This window comes from Vanessa tameamea, chromosome 8 (assembly GCF_037043105.1).
Source record: "Vanessa tameamea isolate UH-Manoa-2023 chromosome 8, ilVanTame1 primary haplotype, whole genome shotgun sequence".
NCBI lineage: Eukaryota > Metazoa > Arthropoda > Insecta > Lepidoptera > Nymphalidae > Vanessa > Vanessa tameamea.
The window spans coordinates 7878649-7895137 of NC_087316.1; the positions used below are offsets into that span (position 1 = coordinate 7878649).

The window sequence follows — 16489 nt, forward strand, 5'->3', positions numbered from 1 at the left end:
GAGGAATATATAAATAGACAAAGATGAAACAGTTTACTACCTTTTGCTCCGCAGTTTGTCGACCAAATATATATAAAAAAGATCTTCTGTTTTTCTACTTAAAAAAGAGGTTCCAAACATGCAAATGTTTTCTGAAATTTTCAATAATTATTATAATCGAATCAAACACCGCGCCAAATATATTATATTATAATATATGCATCGTAGGCTTAGCGGACGTATAGTAATTAAACTGAATGCAGATATTATACTACTAACAAAACAATAACTCATGAATAATACATTGCCGTGTATAATAGGTACATGCATTTGCACCGTAGTTTGTTGTCATAATACATAAAGAATGGGTTGACTATGCTATGATTCTCGTAGCTTCGAGCTACGTTACCTTTAAAAGCCTTGCATGAATGACGGTCTATGGTAATATTTAATCTTCATCGTGATAAAGGATAATACATTGCTATTTATAAGTTAATAAAAAAGCACTCCAAAGTGACAAAATAATTTTACTTTTATATATATTTTTAGGAGCGAGATAGTTAAATAAAATCCCATGGAAATACTTAAATACGATAACTCTATTATCAGTACTCTTTAAATATTTTTTTAAAGAATATAGTATTCTTTTTTATAGCGAATTTAGGTATTATAATATTTTAAGTGTAAGTATATTGAACTACAATCACATACTGACTTCGTATGGCTGAAATATATTTTCTTTTATTAGACAAAAGAAAATTATTTTCAAATATAATCTTGGTAATCAATCGTAGCCTCACCTATCGAATCTAATAAAACCCAAGATAGACTTAAACATAATATTTTTTTGTGCCTTTATGGAAGAGTTTAGTGACTTATAAGAATTATATTGTTGCCAAATAATATAGTATTAATTAGCAACTAAATTATGAATTCAGTTTGAAAATCATATTTTTTAATTAAATTAAATTATTGAAAAAACATAATACGTTAAGTTTTTTATGAATTAATTAAGAATTATTCACATCATTCAATAGATAAACTATTCAAATAAATCTGGTAAGATACATAAATCCTCACAAACCTATTTACAAACATGATGAACGTACTTTTACCAAAATAGCTTTAGAAACGTCGAGCATTGATTTAGAATAACAAATATAAACGGTATTGACCGTTATGTTTTTACACAAAATGTTTACTCTTCATTAAAATCAATAAAAGTATATTAAAAACTTTATTTCTTAACATACAGGTCTAGATAATATTCAGTTTCATTTTGTCGTAGGGCTTTGTGCAAGCCCATCATCATTTACTCTACCGCTAAACAGCAATACTACTCAGTATTGTTGTGTTCCGGCTTGAAGGGAAGTGAGCGATTGGCACAAGAGACGTAATATCTCGGTACGTATTTCTTGCCAATTTAGTGCCAATGTTTATGGGCAGTGGTGACCGATTACTGTCAAATTACCCAATCGGTAGTCTTCCTATTTTAAAAGAAAATCCTACAATCGCATTTAAAGTGATTTAATAATGTTTGATTTTTTTTTGTTCACAATATAAAAGGAAAATATAATGTTCAAAGGAAAAAAAATATTGACATACTAAGAGTAATCGTGACCACCCTAACCGTACATTGACTCTCCCATTGCTTCTAAAACTCGTAACTATGCCAATTTTCCTTCTATGTTAATAATCAATATTATTATTCTTTTAAATAAATGAGAAGAATTAATGCTTGTTTTAGATTAGGTTATATTTTTAAAGAGAATACAATTTACTATTGAAATAGCTTTTGTCATATATCCCGCTGAAAAAAAATATTTAAACAATTTAATTATTCGTTTTAAACCATTATTTGAAAAAAAAACTTTTGTAAAAGATTAATCAACTGCCAAGAGATGTGCCTTTAGTATATACAATTATCTTAATTGTCTTCCAAAGCATGTCTAAAAAAATTCATATCTAACCACCACAAATACCAAATAATCTACCAAAGTTATCCTAAGCAATATCGGTTCCTGTTCGTTAAGAACACGTTGTACGTAGCTGACAAACGCTTACTAAAGACCCAATATATCGCCTAACGACCTACTCTATTTTCACGTGTTATCTTTTAAAAATATTTTCTTTTCTATTAAACAATATTCCACGTTCTAAATTAAGGATTTGAAATACTAACGATAAGTTGCCATTGTTATGTACACATATTATTTAATTACAAATAAGGTAAGATGAGCTTTATATTGTGAAGAATTAACACTTTGACATAAAGTGTTAATTATTTTGAAAATATTTTATTAATTTAAAGCGTAATCTTTGAATAAAAATAACTGTTTTCTTTCAAATTCGGACCAATAGAGTCATACTATGTTTAAGAAAACTTACGAAAAAATACCGAAAGGCGTACGGTAAGGGTTTATTAGCATTAAACACGCGCGCAGAGATCGCTTGGCTTGACACTTATTGTATCACGTAGAAATTTTATTTACTCTTTGTATTGTATTAAAATATATCTTATCGTATAGCACACTTGTATTAATGGGTTTTGTTGGTCGGCGGTATGAGAGTGTGGGAATAGAGAATGCTAGTGTTTGCGAGTACATATGTAATGTAATTGGTTAATCACTTTTTTACTTCTAGCCGGTTCTTCTCGTTATAACCTCAATTCCGAACCGTTGGTAGCTTAACATTTAATTGAATCCTGTTACTTAAAGATTCAAAGGTCTATTTAAATAAAGAATATTTTGACTTTGATATTAACGAAATCATTGAAGATGTTTATGCAATGAGGGACAGCATCACTGAACTTAATGCGATTGATTAGGTTATATATTAGTGTATATTCTTTATTTCATAATTTACCACATTCTAAGCTCAAAAGTAGATGACGCTTCTAAGGTAACCAGACCGACAAGACAGCTTGAACAACTTATACTTAAGTACAAAAAAAGGAAATTACATACTTGCATGACCTTGAAGAACCCCATGGAAACGAAACCACTTAATCTGAATAATGACTAGCCGACAAAAATACGGCAACATTCACGTTCGATTTTAATCTCCGAGAGAGCTAACATTAACATGACGTAATAAAATAATGTTCATAAAAACTAGACCACACTAAACCAATTTAAGAAAACGTTTAAAAATTAAAATGTTTTTAAAAATATGTTATATTTAAAAAATATTTTCTTTTATATGAAACTATATTACACGTTTTAAGGATTTCAAATACTGACGATAAGTTGCCATTGTTATTTACACATATTATTTAATTACAAATAAGGTAAGGTGAGCTTTATATTGTGAAGAATTAACACTTTGTCATAACACCTGTTATATTGCCATCCATGACGACGTTAAGCTAAATTTTTCATACATTCTTTTCCATAGAGAAATCCAATTTTGTTTTGATCGAAATAGAGCACAGTCGGGAATGATACGTGGCTCACGCGTCGCTGGGAAAATTAATTTGCATTGCAAATTAACGTAAGTTTGTCACCTACACTGCTTGTGCCTTCTATACGAGAGAATATCTATTTATACACTATAAAAAGTTTTGTAAATATTTTAATAAAATAATCACAGACGATATTCTAAAATTAAGTCGAAATCGAAATAATAAAAATAGATTGTTCATGTTTATTCAGTCGAGATGGTCCAGTGGTCAGAAATAGTGAATCTTAATCGAAGATTGCGGGTAAGCACTTTGAATTTTCATGTTTGTGAAAAAGTGCCCGACCGTGAAGAAAAATACATCGTGAGGAAACCTGCATCAATCGCGTGAATATTCAGCAACCCACATTGGAATAATAAGCTCCTTTCTCCCTAAAAGAAGAGACAGCCTTAGACTAACTGTGAGACATTTTTGGCTGTTAGCTATTGGGTTCCGTGGTCAAAATCTCTTTAATCGTTTTACTTTCTTTAATCTGTGAAAAACTTATCGGTGATAACATTTATACTTAACAGTAGAGCATTTATTAAAAGTCTAAACATTCAAGATATTTTTGACTATTCTGTATCGACTGACTCGAAACTGTAAGTAATAAGTACAGATAAAAATAAGTAAAGCTTTGTGCAATCGAATCTAGGTAGGTATCATCCACTGATCAGATATTCAAAAGCAATAATAATTAATTTAATCAGGAGGAGAGTTAGCCAATATAACTACAGGCCCAAGGGACATAACCTCTTAGTTGGTTGTTAGCGCATTGGCGATGTAAAGAATGGTTAGTATTTCTTACAACGCTATGAGCTTTCTATGGTCGTCTATCTATCGGCGATGGTGATCACTTATTCTAAAATGGACATTTTACCTAATTAACATTTTACATAATGTAGAACTTCGACACAAATCAAATGACACATAAACAGCTATCAAATATATGTAATTTGCATCGATATTGAAACTGAATAGCTTTAAGTATTTGCATTATTAAAACAAAGAGTGAGGTAAATGTTAACATAACAGAAAAAAACTACACATACATATTTTTTTAAAATCAATTTATTTCCTACTAGTAAATTAATCTTGTTTTGTTAGCATTAATATGATAAAAGTGAATATTTGTTTAATTAAGTAATCTAAACAACGAATGCAAAGAGTTAAATAAATAAAACCGCGTCATTTATGTAAGAGTCAGCATTTGTGAGTGTTGTGTGATGTGCATGCGACCTTGTCGCGCAGCGGGCTCGTTGCGTACCTTAATCTTGCAACGTAGCAGCTGTAATGTATTCTGCCACAGTCGAGTCTGCTCCTGCACAGTTCCTTGACGAGAACTTATTGCCCTTTGTTCCTAAACCATTCAAAACTAAATTTAGTTATATAATGACACTGTCAATCGGTAAAATATCATTACGAATTTACAAACTTACGGGAAAAGAGGTCATCTATCTCTGTCCTGACGCAACGAGAATTCAACAAGAATTTTGTGAGTAAGAGCAGTGCGTGGGACAATTCACATTATCTACTATGCACTCGTCACACGTGTCGCTCGAAACTGGAGCACACTCGGGAATTATGTAAAGAGAGTCACTAAACCCGACGATTGCGAAATTTGCATGCTCGAAGCGTCACTAAATAAATTGCTTTTTGTCTTGTAGATTAATGCTATAGTTGAATATTTAGCTTAATACTGTGTGGAGATAGCAATAAGTGTATTCATCTTGTGTTATAAAATCAACATCACTGTTGAAAAATAGGACCTTCTTATATTTCATATGTGATGTTATAAATTCATTGTCGCTGGTGTTAATAAAAATAATACAACAAACCTCTTCTAAAATCTTGACAGCCTCTTCCATATCAGCAACATTTTTTTTCAAAGCTTCCATTTTTGAGGGTTTCCTTGGAGACTGCATGGAATTTTTCATTTCAAACATAACAACTTCTTGCAAACCTTCTGCCTTCGTAATTTTCTGCCGTAAATTTTTCCATTCATTCTCCTTACTATTCAGTTGGTCGGTCAACTCTTTGACTTGATTCTTTAGAGGATCCATTTGTGAAGAAATGTTGATAGACGTTGCTTCGTAAATTCTCTTTTTCTGTTCGTACTGCTGTTGAACTTCTTGGAATTCTTGTTTAATAGGTTTCACTTTATCACCCAACGGCTGTATTTCTTGACGCACCTGCGATAGTTTTTGAGCCGTTTGTGCAACAAGCTAAAATATAATATACATTTTAAAAATATTTTAAAAACCAACCAATATGAACTATTTGAAATAATTTAACCTACCTGAGATAAGTCATGCAATGACTTCTTCGTCAAATCTGACAATTTTTCGTTGCCTTTTTCAATAATATCATCGTCATCAATTTTCATTTTCTTATGGTTCACGAGGGCCATTTCAACAGTAGGATCGTTAGTACTCAAAATGTTTAATGTCCTTGTGAGAATACCTGCTTCTACCTACAATAAAAGCTTTCATTTTATAGGCAAAATACATGATAATGAGATAAACGACCAGAAGTTTACCTTAAAAGTTGAAAGATTAGCTCTCTGTCTTTTATAAAGATTGCTTTTAACACGAAGTGAATTGACATACTTCTTCAACTCCTCGCCTCTAAGAACCATATCCCCAAGAAGCTGTTTCACCTAGGAAGTAAATACAAATATTTAAAGTCAGAGAAAAAAATCTTTATCCACTAACAAAGCATTACTCTAACTAATAACTTGTAAAAAAAAATCTGCCATCGCTTCGAAATGACTTTTTTCATTAACCAATAAATATAAATAATTGATTAATAAAAACTTTTGAAACGGCCTGGTGGAAATCGTTCCATTCGCAAAGTCTTTTGTCATCTAAGAAGTTAATTATTCGAAACAATTTAATTTCTGTTTATCATCCTGAGACTGCTTTTATCATTATAAAATACTCGATTCAATCAAGTTCATTTCAAACGATAAGAAAACCAAAAATAGGAAAAGATGGATTACTTATACAGAGTTATCTTAATACCTAATCCTGATCAAAGACTTCTTCCAACATCATTTAGAAAAGAAATAGCACAGAAATTATCTGAGACGAATCTTTCGACGCTTCGACATAATGACCGATTACTTGAAATGAGAAAAATACCCCAGTATCAGATCAACGTGGCTTAACCGATTATTTCTCTAATAAACGAACATAAATATTACTTTGACGATATTATATATAAAGCAATAAAATAGAAGTATATTTCTTTTATCAAAATAATTTTTACCTATTTTTTCATTTCAATGTATTATGTATTTATTTTTAATGTAATGTATTTTATTGAACAGTAATATGGTTAATGTTTAAATTATACTACATTGAATTACATTAAATGTCTAAACAATAGTAAATATATCTTGTTGAACTTATTACAATATATTTTAGCAACTCTTTTTACTATTATAAATATTTCTAAGGTTTGCTGAACAAATCTATTGTATTTCATGTATCAATTATTGCATGAACTTTCAAATTGAGCAATGTTATAAAAGTGTACGTAAGAGAAATTTATGCGAATTGGAAGGTCTACCTCAATTTAAGAATGAATACAGACTTCATTTATTGACCTAAATCAAGCGAACTATCGATGGGAAAATAACAATACCACATAAATGGTTCCACCGACTTGACTATAACTGGGTCAAGTTTCAAAGCCAAAGCTGTGACTAAAATAAAAGCATGTCTATAAATTATACAACGCTATATAAACAGTATTTCTTAAAAGACTTTATGTTCAAGATTCCTTTTTTAATGGAAATCATTTCATAGAACGCAGTATTATTACTATTACAAGATACCCGACCCGGCTTCGCGCGGTTACATAAAGTTTTTATACACAAATTTTTGATTGAAGATCAAACATAAAAAGAAAAATTAATATATAATATGTACAATTAAAATATAATAAGTACTTGGCTCTTGTCTACTATATTATACGTGCATTCCACATATAAACCTTTCTCATCAATCAATCTGTTTATGTAATTTAAAAGATTTAAGCGTACAGACGGCGGAAAATGACTTTGTATTATACTATGTAATGAAAGTAATATGATGAAGGTAATATAAGTATTACATGTATGTATTTAGGTTTATTTGAAAATAAGTTGTTTTTCACATAAAGTTTATTAAATTTTCGAAAAGTTAATTCATTAAGACTACTACTTCAATTTACGCTTAAATTTTAAGCAACTGGCTCTAGAACAACTCAATGAAGATGTTTGCACATTTATTTTTTTATCAGTGGTGAGGTATATTTCTGGCTCAATATATCAATAATCGAAGTTGCACAAAATGCATTATTTGGTGTGATCATTGGTCCATATATTTTTAAAAATAAGGCCAGACAGAACGAAACTGTCAATAGCGGTACTGCACCATGGTTGTCATGGTGCAGTACCGCTATTGACAGTTTCGTTTTCACCTTTTTGCTACCTGAAATTGAAGCCCGTTAATTCGAAGATGTTTGGTTTCAGCGTGACGGAGCACCGGAACACACAGCGCTCAAAACAATGGCTAGATTGAGAAACCATTTTGCTGAGCAGATTATTACGTGTTTGGACCTTTGGACTTTTCTCTTTGGAGTTACGTGTATATTAAGTCTTCGTCGATAAGTCAGTTACGATTCAGGACTTGAAAACAAACATTCTCTGCGTAATTGGGCAGATGCTGGTCACAATGCTGAAAAGAGTGATCCATAATTGGACCTTCCAAATAGACTAACTACAGCCATCATTTTAATTAAATTATTTTCAATAATTTAATGTAAAAGTTTATTCTTTCAGGTTGTAATAAAGCCAAATACGCCACAAATTTCCATTTTATGTGTATTATTTAGAATTAAAAAAAAGGTCTTAATGTGCTTATATATATATATATATATATTTGTTAAACATCCCACAAAAACGGCCGGACTAATTTGATTAAAATTTAAAATACAGATAGCTTATACCTTGATTTAACGCTTGGAAGACGCCCCTCTTAAACGTTGGCAAAGCAAACCAAAAAAAACTTTTGTACGTATCTTGTGACGTTTGCTCAGCAGCTATTAAACAAACCTGTGACCGTAGATCCGCGAGCGTCGCTTCTTGTTCTTTCAACGAGGTTGTAAGCTCATGAACACGGGTAGCGCTCAACTCTTTATTGCGTCTGATGACTGCAGCTTGCTGACGAAACGGCGCGAGCTTGTCTTCTTGAGGGTCAGATGCGGCCAGGCGACGTTGTACCAGTTGCTCTATCTCGCTATTTACTGTTGCTATCTATACAAAATTATTGTACAAACAAAAGTTAAGTCTAAGTATAAAGCAGACAAACACCAATATATTTTCATGGGCGTTTGTATTTATAATTCAGCTCTTGCTCAGTGAACCTTAGCCCATAATTTAGAGGCTGTTACTTTATATTTTTTAAGCATTATATCTTAAAGCAGTTTTCGAACATCATGTTAGAGTTTTCAATACCAAGCCAGTCATCAACGATTGTTTATAGTATATGATATATGCACGTAACACAGATAATTTTATATAATATTCCATAAATAATAAATAATAATTAGACGAGGAAGTTTACTTGTCATCTCATGATAATTTTTCTCTGTCTATTGTAAATATGTTGTCATTTTACGAGATATACTTCCAATTTTATTAAAGCGTCGCCAATGCAATACCGAAATCCTTTTCTGTAATTACGCAGAATCAAATTGAATTTATAGACGATCGAATTTTACAAAAATTTTCCTTTTTGGCGGTTAAATGATGACTGTTCACTCAGGTGTTCTCGAGTGAGCTACGTCAAACGTTCAGCATTTAGGCTTCGTGTACATGGAATACCAGCTCCGAACCGCAAGTTTTTATATTAATAAAAACCACGTACAGTTTAAGTGCGTACGTAGCGTTCGTGTGCAATTTAGAGGGTGCCGCAGCGGCATCGGCGCCGGGCTAAATATTATATAATCATAATTATGAATAATCGCCACATATAAATGTCTTATACGAGTCGCGTCGACATTGCTACTGTGTCAATTTCATTAATTTCGTAATTTGTTCCATTTGCTCCTATATCATTTTCTACGTTACGTATGTACATATAATTAATTTTATTTCATTTTATGTTACTCTATGAGGGAGTTTTAGGCTCACATATGGCGAAGGTGGTGAGGCGCCGATGCGGCTTAGGCATTCATAAAAATGTCAAGTTTGCGGATCGTCATATAGACGAAACCTAATTATTTAGGAAACTGCTTTAGATAATATTGTCAAAACATTTGAAAATATCCGCTATCTCTTGTACGAAATTGCGAAGATAAAGTATTAAAAAGTTTGCCAGCCATTTCATGGGTGGATTTCAAGTTTTACTCCGCTACTTAAAATCGTAGTAATAAAATCAAGCTAAAAGTTAAATTCTATACCTTATCTTGAACTGTGATTAAATCCGACCTCGTCGGGTGCTGCTCCGAAGCAATAGTCTGCATAATATTCAGTTCTTTCTGTAAGTTGGCACTTTCTTGGGGCAGTTTTTCTTTCATCAGATAGCTATTTAACTAAAAATATAAACGGAACTTCAAAATATATTTCGTTTAAGTTAAATAATAGCTTTTATGCCACTGCAATAAATCTGTCTAAAGGAATAATGTCAATATCTCAGTATACAAAACAACACAATATTCAACTACAAAATGTAGGTATTTAGTACTTTTAAGATACTCTTACATAATAATTACATGTTGAAAATCTTTTTCCTAGTTATAAAAAGTAACAAGAAACGTTAAAGCTACCTGTATTTCTTCTTGTAAATGTTTGATCACGTCGGATGCACTCTTGGGAGTAGCGCTCTGGCCGTGAATGACGTTTAAATATCGTTTTAACTGTTCCGACGCAGTTTTTAGCTGCAACTGCTGCATATCATACTGAAAAATGAAAGTCATAACAAAACATATTTAATTCATTTTGAGTACCTATGACTTTTGAGAAAAACCAGTACGAAGCTTATTCTTATAAAGTAATATAAATATATATTAATATCTGATGTTTTTTTTTATTACCTGATTTTCGAATTCCTTAGTCTTTTCTTGTTGTAGTCGTAGAAGTTTGCTTACATTTAACAAGTCTTCCTTGTCTCTCACGTCCATCAAATGTACTTGAACGTTTTCGAGTCGCTTTATCACTGATCGTATTTAATTATTTTCAATTATTAAGTAATGATTACATATAGATATATAATTAAAAATCACTTTAGGCTAAGTTCCCTGCCTTGAAAAGGTTTGAAGAGTATTCCACTAGACTGCTCTAATGGATGTTGGTGAATATATAGCAGCATATATTTATGTATAACAGAATGTCACACGCCGCATGCAGGTTTCCTCACGACGTTTTTCTTCAGCCCCGACCCCGATATTGTTCATAAGCACAAATTAAACACGTGAAAAGTTCTTCATATTATACATTTTTAAAACTAATGTATTGACAATATAATGTTTATATTAAAGAAAAACCTTAAAATTTTAAGCTTTTTCAAATTTCATAAATAATATTCTTGCTTTGTTAGCATTCCTATTCTATAGTATTTTCAATCCAGCCATTGAGATCACATACACGATGATAGCTCTCAGTTATTTTCTAGTTTTCATCGAAATATTACTAATTTTTTTATTTATTTTTATGATATCGGTAGGCGGACGAGCAAATAGGTCACCTGTCACTACCGCCCATAGACAATGGCGCTGTAAGAAATATTAACCATTCCTTACATCACCAATGCGCCACCAACCTCGGGAACTAAGATGTTATCTCCCTTGTGCCTGTAGTTACACTGGCTCACTCACCCTGTAAACCAGAACACAACAATACTGAGTACTGTTTGGCGGTAGAATATCTGATGAGTGGTTGGTACCTACCCAGACGGACTTGCACAAAGCCCTACCACCAAGTAAAAATATATATAGTATTTAGATTATTACAGTCAATTACTATATTTTTTAATCATTACAAACAAGTTTAATCCTAATTAAAATTCAATACAATAAACCATTAAAGTTATTTTTATAATCGCATCGTATTATTAACAATAAAATAGTCTCATAGTACTATACAACAAAAGATGGCATACGTAGTAACTTTGGGTCTTAATTAATATAAATAATATAGAGTCCTCGAGTTAGTACTTTGACCTCATTGTAATCTTGTAGGCACGGATTGCATAATACAATTTGCTCTCCAAAGCTAACTACAAACCTTAATTAGAAGCATAATAACTACAAACTACAAAGACAATACATCTTTTATTAATTCATAATACGTAGACATACTGGCCAATGGGACACATGACGGTAAGTGGTCACTGTCACCTAAACGCATTGAAACTAAAAAATATATTAACCTTGGGAACTGAAATGCGAAGTCCATTGTGCCTGTACTGGCTTACGGTTCAAATCGGGTACTAAGTAAGTATCGGTACAAAAAAGTATCGTCGCTTGGTAGAATGCAGTAAATATATAATATATTACCAATGTCTCTCTCGACGGCCATTTCTTTTATATCATTAATGATTTCAGACGCATTTTCTTTCTGCAGCATCCTCGTTCTTTTATGTACATCTTTAAATTCATCTATTAAGTTTTGATACAGATCTAGTAAATCTTGTACCGAATTGTTTCTCGCGACATCAGCTGGTATATCAGGGATTTTCAGATACCTGCAAAATATGTTATAATTTACTTTCATACTAATATTTATTATATTTTGTTTGGTTACATCAAATGAACATTAAGGATAATAATTATTGTTGAGTGTCACAACACAGTTGTTGAGACTCACAAATGTTTCACAAACGCCAAAAAGCAAACAAACAATAGTATAAGCAGTTTACTTCATAATTACACGAGTGTTTAGTATTCACAGAAACTTAAGTTGAATTTTTAAGGATATTATTTATAATACCAATAAAAATAAATGCAATAAAAATCAACGCCCTTCTTAATCCAGGCGCAGGGAGCCTTACCAATGTTGGTTAAGTTTTGACTATTGAAATATTTTCGGAAGAGAGTAGGGGAGGGAGAGAGGATTGTTTTCCGAGACCCTGAAGTGTAAACACTGCTAAGTTTATTTCAAAGGCAACTCTCAATCTCGCGTTGCTACTGTGAATTTTAAAGTTGACATAAAAATCCATTAAATTTTCATGACATGACAAGCTTTTTATATCATATAAATGGTGTCAAATGTGTTCCTTATGAAATTATGTTATAAGTTAACAGTAAAAATGGAGCAATGGAGTTGATATTCAGCATCTCTTTTTTTAAACTTGCATTCGTATTCTCTGTAAGTACTTTTATTTGATACCCATATTATAGACAAGCACTTAAAACTTACTCCGCCATATTGGTTTACAGTGACGTCAATTTATTTTTTGACTCAATCTCAGCAAGCCCTTTCATTTTATACCTATATTGTAGGAACAAATTAAAAAATATATCCTCCATCTTATATATTGCAGGATTTAGAATGACGTCACACAGTTAACCACGCATTGTCATCCAAACTGAACGTATATACAAAATTTCAGCTCAATCGGTTAAAGATATCTGCTTCAAAATTGATTTTCAGGCTTAAGAAGTCCGCCCTACTGGATTAAGAGTGGCGTCACATTATTTTTCGAGTTCTTCTTAGGAAGCCCTTTTATTTGATACCCAATATGGGTGGGATTGCATTATAAATATTGGGTCCGCCATCTTGGGTATGCCACCATGATGGATTTATATTACTTAAATCAAGTATTAATATATTTACATAATAAACATACACGTTATCTTAGAAAAATATTTGATGTAATAATATATAATAGAATAAAATATATCTAACACAGCTAGAATTAACTAATAATGTAAGTAATGTAATGTAAGTAATATCTAAGGTATATTTCAAGAAACACAAGATGGCGTTAATATCCTTTTTTTTGTTCCCGCTGGAAAAACGCGTTACTCGTTTCCCCCACGTGGAAGTGGGGGTATGTGGGACTCGCCGGTGTCCAAGGCGCCGAGTGCGCCCGGTCAACGGAATACCTACTAAAATACCAGCGGTACCCTCTCCGTCTTTTCGGCGGGCACCACGGTGGCGTTAATATCCTGAAGCAACCATAATAACGAACAAAGGTACAATGGACGCATTAATTTATAAATGAATAACTTCTTCAATATATTTTTTTAATTTCATTGAGTCTCCATCTTATCAAACTACAAAGACAAATAGATAATATATCACCAATGTCTCCTTCGACAGCTATTTATGTTTAACAATTTCAGACGCATGCAACAAAGAAATAACAACTTACTTGGCTAGATATGCTGTATTTTTAACTTGTTCTTTGTTAGACAGAAGCCAGTGTAAGGCATGATGAATAGTTCGCGTATCTCCAGCGAGTAATTGGGACCTGAATAAAGTCGGTTCGGTGCCAGCTGGAGGCCGATATTTAACATTTCCCAACATTTCTAATAGTCTCACTGCTACTGTTTCTGGATCTTCTTCGCGAATATTAAGCTGTTTAAGACAAATACTATTTTAAACATTTGAGTATATAGGTATATAATTTTTTTATGTTAGCTATTAGCGCGATAGTTATAATTTCCTAATAAAAGAATTATAGCACGTAAACAATTTAGCTAGGGCAAGCTGTTAAGGTTAAATTATATATAATTATATTCTGAAACACAAGCAACTTATAAATGTATAAAATTTCCATCAGAATACACAAATAATAATAATAATAAATAATAATACCCAACTCGTATGAAATCGACCCGTAGTGTTAACACCACCACACAACATTAGTGAACTACTGATGTTTGCACCAATTAAATAATTAATCTACAGAACTACGAGTATAATTTGATTGACCTTTACCAAGTACTAACATTCCACAATATGAATAATGTTATTTGTCATCTTAATATGTACTTTAAAACGGTATGTATAAGTAATACCTTGTCTCCAGCATTGAAATTGACAAGCAAGTCCACGAGCACCTGCAACAACTGCTTTTCGTCTAATGCATCAAACTTTATCAGATCATAGTTTCGACCCAATGTCGTATTTAATTCCTTTACAACGTATTTCATCTGTTCAGTCATCTCGACGCGTTTTTTAGATTTTCTTGATAATAATTTCAGCTAGTATATTTTGACAGACTCCTTGCGTTGTGGCTGGCGTTACCTTAGCAACCTATAATAATAGCAACAATCCACGTAAAGCATAAAGCTTCGTCTACATAGTACTATAACGTACTAGTACCAGACCGTACGTTTCACCACGATGATCACAATGCCAATATGAAAAAATAAGGTCTCAACCTTTTTTTTATATTAACATCATAATCATTTTTAACAGAAATCTTTATAAAAAATATACCAACCTATCCGCACATAGATAAGAATAATTAAGATTAATAATAAAATTGTCATCAGGTGTTTGTTAAAAACAATTACGGGTATATTTTGTGTGATAAAACTCGGCGAATCACGGTTTATATATATATATATACACACATATACACACACAGAATTTGTCGTGACTGACATCTGACACTGTACACAAAGCCTTATCATAAGTTTTAGGGTCAATGTTCACGGTGACTTTAAAACGCCATCAATAAGCATTACAGCAAAGCTGTAATGAAAGATTTTTTGTATCGTAAATATTAAAAACAGATATAAAGTAATTAAGTAACGACATATTTCAATCAATGTCTAACATTACTTATCATTAACGATCAAGTTCTATTGAGTTTAATACTATTGTGATTCGGATTTATAGAATAGTTTTACGTGTTTTAGTAAACAGTGTGCGTGTGTGTGTGTGTGATTAATTATTTAAGCTGAATAACGGCACGACCGCACACGAATATTTTCTTCTGTAGGTTTTTATACTAAAAGTAAAAATTGTTTAGTAAAAAACGAAATTTATCATTTAAAGACTGATTAATGTCAAAACAAAACTAATTATAAACTGTAATGAGTTCTTATAAAAAAACAAACTGTAAGCCAAGTCGGCGGAATAACTTCATGTATTTATAAATCGGCAAAGACAGGCCCCATTTTTTATCTAAGAGTCATCAAGAGTCATGAAGATAAATAATAATTTGCAATCGGTACATTTTCAATCATTGATTAATCAATATCAACACCGAAAGAATCTTCGAATTTCCGTTATAAATTAGAAATTCTTAACAGTTTTTATCAATGACGATTAACGCCACGATTAACGCCAGTAATTATACTTTTTCTTGAATATCAATTATAAAATTTGGTCTAAAGCTTTAAATACATATATTATAATATTATTATGTTATGTAATTAATAACATTAATTAAATTCGTCAAATTATTACATATATTATACAAACAGCCATAGACAAGTTATTACTAGTAGCTGTTTCTTTTCTTAACACGTTCCTCAAGGTATTCTTAATAAACATTTTGATCCACTGTGAATATAAAAAAAGTATCACCGGAAACAGTACTCTAACCTTCCCAAACTCTCAATGATGTTATCTAGATTACATGTTACAATATTAACTATATATGCTTCGTTTTTCGGAAAAAATAAATAAAAAACATTAAAATCTTGGAATAATTTATATTTCTATTATAATACAATCATAGCTTCATGTCGTTATCGTCACTGCTCAACAATTAACTCCTATACTGTACAGTTTGTGCCTAACCCTTGTTTTTATTAAGTAGAACCTCAGAATCTTACAACACAATCGAAATCAATATATATCGCCTCACAGCCATGCTGACTACTCCCATCAGTAACCATTAATTGATTTACTACAAATGAGCACTAAGACAGAACAAAAATTGAGTTATACCCTAAATTTCTAAGTGATTTTGCAGATTAATAAACTAAAACTAAATTCGTGCGATTATATAAAATCGCTCAATAAGGAAACTGCACTGGCATCGTATCTAGCACCGATAGAGTTGGAGAAGTTTAAGCCACATAAATAAACGTGATGTTAAATGAGAAAAAAAACTAGAA

General features: G+C 31.7%; 1 protein-coding gene across 1 annotated transcript; it reads right to left on the minus strand.

Annotated features, from left to right (window-relative positions):
* Positions 1-4590: 4590 nt before the first annotated feature.
* LOC113400056 (intraflagellar transport protein 81 homolog) lies at positions 4591-14637 on the minus strand. The gene is made up of 11 exons (XM_026639433.2): positions 14432-14637; positions 13783-13988; positions 11963-12150; positions 10502-10623; positions 10235-10366; positions 9869-10000; positions 8520-8720; positions 5958-6077; positions 5718-5891; positions 5257-5643; positions 4591-4778 (listed from the first exon to the last, which is right to left on the minus strand). The coding sequence occupies exons 1-11, from the start codon at positions 14576-14578 to the stop codon at positions 4611-4613; spliced, it is 1977 nt and encodes a 658-aa protein (XP_026495218.2). The 5' UTR covers positions 14579-14637; the 3' UTR covers positions 4591-4610.
* Positions 14638-16489: the final 1852 nt, after the last annotated feature.